Source organism: Macrobrachium nipponense, chromosome 28, assembly GCF_015104395.2.
Source record: "Macrobrachium nipponense isolate FS-2020 chromosome 28, ASM1510439v2, whole genome shotgun sequence".
In the NCBI taxonomy this organism is placed as follows: Eukaryota; Metazoa; Arthropoda; class Malacostraca; order Decapoda; family Palaemonidae; genus Macrobrachium; species Macrobrachium nipponense.
The window spans coordinates 10,811,809-10,819,563 of NC_087217.1; the positions used below are offsets into that span (position 1 = coordinate 10,811,809).

Sequence of the window (7,755 nt, forward strand, 5' to 3'; positions counted from 1 at the left end):
CTAATGGAACCTGAAACAAAGGATGCAAATGAAGTGATGTTGTATAAAGAGAGAGCAGTCTTGTGTCACTAGAATGGTTGAGAAATATGGATGAAAAAACAAAAAAACAAAACAGGTGCAAAGTCGAATGATGTAAAATGTTGGAAAGATTAATGCAAGTCTTGAGAATAACCTTCATTGACTGCAGAACATAATGAGAATGGCATAAAATGTTGAAGTTCGAGCTGATGCTTAGTCTTATGTGCTGGGTTTTGGCGGCCAAAGCCCAGCCACTGCGGTCGAGTAAGTCATTCAGAACCGAGATGTTGCGAGTACGTTGGTGAATGTTAATGGCTGGCTAACTTGGGTGTTTTGAGTTACGTCTCATTCCTAAGGAATTGCCGAGGAGTAATTGTTAGCTTGAATGGAGGAAAACTTAACAGAATCAACCGTAAGACTTGAAAGTTCCTAACACTGTAGAATACATAAAAGTGGGTGGAACAATATGAAATGGTGAGTGATGAACACTTATATGACATCTAAGCAAGTGCACAAAGAGCTGGTGGTGCTGAATATTTGCAACACTGGAAACATCTTTGATGATCCAGCAAGCATAATGAGTCATCGACCGATATATTTTTTTCAATGCCAGTTCATATATATATATGTGTGTATAGATATATATATATATATATATATATATATATATATATATATACTATATATATGTATATATAGTGTGTGTGTGTGTGTGTGTGTGTTTATATATAAGGAGCCCAAAAGACGTCAAAACACAGAAAGTAATTATTATATTTCAGAGACTGCTGAAGAGAGAGAGACAGCAGTCTCTGAAAAATGGTACTTACTTTCTATATTTTGCCGTCTTTGTGGGCCCCTTTTATTAGATGGAATTTTATTGTAACAGAACATTTTACCAGTCATATATATATATATATATAATATATATATATATATATATATATATATATATATATACTCATCTTTGATGGAATGAACCCAGTACAGAACACTTCCACAACTTCTCTACATGACCATCCCACATCAAAATACCATTTAACTTTTTGGCTATGCTAAACCCTTTTAGCTCCGCATTGTTCACTCCTTACTTCCTTGAATTTCAGTTGGCTCAATGGTCATGTTAAGATTTTGCTTCTGTTAACACGCCTCGTTTAAACCATTTGCAGAGATCCGGCTACCTCCCTGGTTTAACCAATTCTGTGACTCACGTGTTATTTCATCCTAAGCTTAGAGTAATCACTTTTACTACCCGTTGTCACCAGAAATCAACACTTCCATCCTACTTGTCGCTATCCATACCGACATTGTTTTCTCCTTCCGTGCTTTCATTTACACTCATTGCTTAACCTCGTTAGCTATCAATTTTTGTCCACCTGTAAACAAGACGGCATAATATTTGAAGATATATGGTAGGGTTTTGATTGCGAACTTAATACAAGTAACTGAAAGACTGATAGAGGAAGAATTTGATAAGGAAGAGGGTGAGGGGATTAACCCGGGTTCTATCTATCTTTGTCAGTCCAGAGCAAACTCATGCTAAGTAGACGGCCGCGCGAAGACATCGTTTATCAACTTAATTTGTCGGACGACCACACAGTATAGAAAAGGGTGTATATAACACCTTGATCCCAGAGGGGCTAGAATAAACACAACGTTCCAAGGAGGTTCCTCCAAGTTTAGTACAAGCACCTCGGTGGATACATACCAGTTTAATACCGAGAGGGTGTGTAGATTAGACATTATTTTAAAAAAATAAATAGTTGAATGAGATGTTTGACAGAAAATTGATAATATTATTTGTAGCATATAATAAAAGACCCGAACAAAACCCGTCATAAGATTTATGGAGATGTGAAGTAGGTGCATGAAGTAAGTGCATGTGTTGACTGTATGGTGTAGGACTGTAGGTGATAATTTATTCATACGATGGAGATTTTTAAGATGAAAGTGTAAAACAAAGGCGGCTAGAATCTGATAACGCGTTGACAAATTTCATGGTTACCAATATATATATATATATATATATATATATATATATATATATATATATATATATATATATATATATATATATTTCAAGCGGTTGAGGTCATCGCAGAAGTTGGAGAGAAGACAGATGTAGCTGCAAGTGTGTGAGGTTAAAATAGCAGTCATGATTGGACTGGCCGATGTTTGCAGGTGATACAGTGTTATAGGTGAAGGTTGGCTGCAAGGCTATATATATAGGCACTGGAGAGCTTGCGGACGATAGCAATTGGAATATACGATTTAGGCTAAAGGCCAAGCACTGGAACCTATGAGGTCATTCAGCGCTGAAAGGGAAATCGGGAGTACAGAAGTTTAAAAGGTGTAGCAGGAGGAACAATTGTTAGGAGAGAGTGGAAAGTAAGATGGGAAATATTAACGGAGACACAGTAAGAGGAATGAAAAGGATTGGAGCTGGGGGCCGTAGGCACGCTTCAAAGAAACTCTAGTAATGCCTATAATCCACCACGTGAGGTGCGCTGACGGCACTACCCCATCTATAGGGAGTATGATAGCAATGAAGCCTAGCAGAGATGGCGGGACACTGTAAGCGGTAATATATATATATAATATATATATATATATATATATATATATATATATATATATATATAAAATTGGTAGGATGAAAGAATGAACAGGACGAGGAAGGTGGTAGCCTCAGCAACTGGTTTAGAAAAGAGTGTCAGTGGAAGGAAAGTTCGTACTATGTATGAAGGTATGGACTGTTGAGCCAACTTTCCTTTATGGGAGTGAAGCAACAGATGCAGACGCGAATGAATGAGAAAAGAGTAGTGTTGTTGGTGAAGTAAGTGTGCAGTAAGAACGGCCAAAACGTTAAAAAATCTAGACAGAGCGAAAAGTTCGATACATTAGGCCTATTTATAAATGAATTAATGTTTTGAGGTGGATTGGCCACGTGAAAGGAATGGAATACTGTATAGTTGCATGAAAAGGCAAGATAAATTTAACAAGAGTGGAATCCTAGATAAAAAAAAGACAGGTCTCCGAGATTTTGGAAATCAAGGACGTTACTATCCAAAGAGCTTTGTGGGATACAGAATCGAAGAGGTGGTGATTCCGGGACTATGCTTTTAGCAGATGGATGAATAGGCCAACTACTATTTTGTTTTCCCCTGCGAATATACTAATCTGAATGAATAGGCTAACTGGTAAGAATGAATATCAGGGCAATGCTTATAAATCAAGTGCCATAAGTAAACAAAACACCAAGTTGTTACGATTACGTACACGGGAGTACGTAAACGGCTTGCTAAGCCCTCCCACATTGAAGAGTTGTTAGTTCTTGGAAAATCTAAAATTGAACAGCATTACGTGTAAGCAACACACACACACACACACACACACACACACACAGAGAGAGAGAGAGAGAGAGAGAGAGAGAGAGAGAGACTTTTTATTTAATTAGTAAAATAACCAAACCATTTCATCAAAAGCCATCAATTCAAAATTGACATAACACTGTAAGTATAATTCTAAGAGAGAGAGAGAGAGAGAGAGAGACTTGAGGAGAAAAGAGAGAGAGAGAGAGAGAGAGAGAGAGAGAGAGATTTTTTTTCTATTTAATTAGTAAAATAACCAAACCATTTTATCAAGAGCCATCAATTCAAAATTGACATAACACTGTAAGTATAATTCTAAAGAGAGAGAGAGAGAGAGAGAGAACTTTTTTTACTTAATTAGTAAAATCAAACCAAACCTTCATCAAAAGCCCATCAATTCAAAATTGACTAACACTGTAAGTAATAATCTAAAGAGAGAGAGAGAGAGAGAGAGAGAGAGAGAGAGAGAGAGAGAGAGAGAGAGAGAGAGAGACTTTTTTTATTTAACTGGTAAAATAACCAAACCATTTCATCAAAAGCCATCAATTCAAAATTGATATAACATTGTACGTATAATTCTAAAGAGAGAGAGAGAGACGAGAGAGAGATAAGAGAGAGAGAGAGAGAGAGAGAGAGAAACTTTTTTATTTAATTAGTAAAATACCTAAACCATTTCATCAAAAGCCATCAATTCAAAATTGACATAACACTATAAGTATAATTCTAAAGAGAGAGAGAGAGAGAGAGAGAGAGAGAGAGAACTTTTTTTTTATTTAATTAGTAAAATAACCAAACCATTTCATCAAAAGACATCAATTCAAAATTGACATAACACTGTAAGTATAATTCTAAAGAGAGAGAGAGAGAGAGAGAGAGAGAGAGAGAGAGAGAGAGAGAGAGAGAGAGAGAGAGAGTGGCTGCAATTCAGACTTTTTTTTTCTTAATAAAATAACCAAACAATTTCATCAAAAGCCATCAATTCAAAATGACATAATGTACATATAATTCTAATTCATAAGTGGACTTCCATAGAAAACAAAGTCTATCAACGAGCAGAAAAATAAATTAAACAAAAATAAGCTACCAACAGGGTATGCGGCCTTCGATGCGGAAACGAGCCTTTTGTGTTTCATGCGCATGTCTGATTCTTCTGGACCGGAACCAAGTTCAAAGAAAGGAAGAGCTCCGCACCTCCCGGATCCGCTTAAAAATATGTTTCTACAGTAGACAGAGAACAGAGTTTCGCCAGCAGCGGCACAATCCGGTCGTACCCCTTCCTTACACAGCTCACGCTGTACGCGGTGCACGATTCAGGCTCCCCGCCAAACCACTAGCTGATTCACCATCACGCATGCGCTTACGTAAACTTAACTCCCGCTCACAGCTTCTTTAGAAATACACACTTACCAGTAGATTTCAACAGATATTGTATAAAATTTTATTGAAAAAATATTACAAGTACTTCACTTTATAAAAGCTTCTTTGTATATCACTAAATTCAAAATGAGATTTGTTAAGGGAGACAACGCTTACCGAGAATTATTGGAACGCCAAAGCGGTTCCAGCAGTCAGTCTGGCAAAATGGCTTCGAGGAACAGTACGGTCACCTTTTCGGATGAGCAATTGGATGAATTGTGTGAAACATTTAGTTCGGTGAGTAAATCATAATATTGTAATCCAAAATTAATTATTTACGTTACTTCGGTTATTGCGATGAAAGCAGTTCAGTGTGCGGTGCCTTAACATATAACCAGTTATTGAATGTGAAGCGATGGGGCGAGGCTTGACTCCATTTGAATTCTAGCAGGTGTGATAAGATATCATTTGCCGGTGGATTGAGAGAACGAAATTGTTGTTTGTCATGAAATAAAGCAACTTCGTTTTCATTCAAGTGGAAAAGGAGAGTTGTCATAGTTCCCAGAGGTAATGCTTTCGTATTTTAAGTCAACATCTCGGTGGAGATCATTTTACTCACATGGACTGACTACACCACCCCCTCATCTCCAAAATCTAGTGGTTGAAGAGGGAGAGGGAGAGAGAGGGAATGGGCGGCCGAAACACACACGAGAGAGAGAGAGAGAGAGAGAGAGACAGACACAGAGGTGAGGATGTGTACTGTCATCACATCATAAAGAGAAACCACCAGGGAAATGTGTCCGGCAAAAATGTCATCTCCATGGAACTTGTTTTATTCGAAATTGTTATTACTGTGAAAATGCGTGTGTTAAGTGTTTTATGTATGTATTTGCAATTCAGAACCGGTAATAATATAATTCCATTCATGATATATAACATTTTCTATATTAACCATGTAAAGATTATGGACCCTGGAATTAAGTCGCGGGTTTCCATGTCTTGTAAGAAATTAGATTGAGTGAGCTCATGAAAATCCTGCTTAGTCATTTGTACCGGCGATATCGAAATCATAACACGTCACAGACATTGTGTGTAGATTTCGTAAATAGGGGAATGCCAGTTGTTGTGAGACATCGTAACGTAATACCGCTTTTCGCAAATATAATACGGTAGCCAATGGTTACTCTTGACTCGAGTGTTGGATATATACATTATATATATATATATATATATACATATATATATATATATATATATATGGTATAATATATATGTATCATATATATTGTAAATAATATGATAATCAATATTTATATATAATATTATATATATATATATAATATATATATATATATAATTTATATATATAATTTCCTAAGGCCTAAAGTGAAATTACTCCTGTCGGAGGAAGAGACCTTTGTATACTCCTCACTCAATTCAAGTTAATTTTTTTTTTTTTTTTTTTTTTTTTTTTTTTGTGTAAAAGCAAAAGATCAAGAGATCGACGGTTTTTTTATACGTTCATGTGCAGAACTTGAGAATTTGGGAAGCGTGATGCACTGTCTAGCTTCGGTAAACTTGCACATACAAACAAAATTCCAAGCTCACGGATACAAAGGAGTTTACGGACTTTAGCACATTTTATTTTTTACCTTATGTAAATTCGATTATTTATTATTTGACGATTTAGAGCAGATACGTATGGTGGCTTAATTAACCAACAGTTTAATATTTATTTCCCAGTTTTGTATTTTCATAGGCTTTGTCTGTTTCAGTTTTATGCTTTCCTCCCTATCCTTAGTAATCTCCCCAGATTTTTGCTGATGTACACATTTCTTGTTACTCGTTGGTTGTGAAGTACGTATTTGTTATTTTAATTTATTAGTGAATAAGTTTTCCGACCATGCCTTTTAAAGTTTATGGCCGTGGTAAAAATAGCCGGCCGGCCCACTGTTGAGGGACTCATTTGCTTTGCCCGATAAGGGAGAAGGGACCCAGTGGTGATGATGATCACCGTCCTAATCATCAGCGTAATTTGTTGCAGAAGGATTTGCACTGTAGGAGATATTATGGTCATTTGTTTTCGGTGAATTATTTTGATTTGGCCCTACAAGGCTATCGGGAATGAGGAGTAGGGGTAAAATATATTCAGTTTACCGAGTCATTTTATTTATGATAACGACGTATAGTTTGATTTGGGTGTTTAAAGTGATCAACGACTATATATATATCTATAATAGACATATATATAGAGAGAGTATATATATATCATACACACACACTATACATATATGTATATATATGTATATATATATATATATATATATATATATATATATATATATATATAATTATTCTATATGTTATATAATACTATCAGTATCCTTGTCATTTCAACCACAGAAATACTACTTATTAACTCCGTATGGAGAGATTTTAATCGGCTCCTGACAGATTTAAATCTCCGAGGTCTGATCTTCATGTCGATCCGGGATTACTCAGATTACCCGGATTTTACCGGTGACGTACGGAGCTTAAAATGTAGTAATCAGGCCTTTAAACAAGGCAGGTCTTATTACTGCGATATCTTATCTTTTATGGCACACCCGTCTTACGACATATACCCAGCGCATACCCACGCATCTGATGTACTTGTTAGGGCAGAGATAGGCTTAAGTTTTGAGGGGGTATTTTCCCCAGTGGCCTGTAAATAATATGATACCGAGTCACCTTAGGGTTGAATAGAATGCGGATAAACAATTTCTCTGGAACTTGATAGCCTTAATTGGTAGTCGTGTATTACTGCAGAATTTATGATTTAAATAGCATTTGTGAATATTTGGAAGTAAATAGCATTTGTGAATATTTGGAAGTAAATAGCATTTGTGGATATTTGGAAGCAAATAGCATTTGTGAATATTGGGATGTAGTATAACCAAATAATTAATTTTTTTATGCTATAGTTGTTTAGATTATAGTTATGTAACCATTTATTAATTTTTTTACTTTTATA

The 7,755-nt window shown here is 35.9% G+C and overlaps 1 protein-coding gene across 1 annotated transcript in view; it reads left to right on the forward strand.

The window, feature by feature from the left end:
* Nucleotides 1-4,634: 4,634 nt before the first annotated feature.
* LOC135201407 (plastin-2-like) overlaps nucleotides 4,635-7,755 on the forward strand; it is a 108,911-nt gene continuing 105,790 nt past the window's right edge. Inside the window, exon 1 of the mRNA XM_064230308.1 lies at nucleotides 4,635-5,039. Within this exon, the coding sequence (XP_064086378.1) occupies nucleotides 4,890-5,039 (150 nt within the window). The 5' untranslated portion in view covers nucleotides 4,635-4,889. The remainder of the gene's footprint in view (nucleotides 5,040-7,755) is intronic.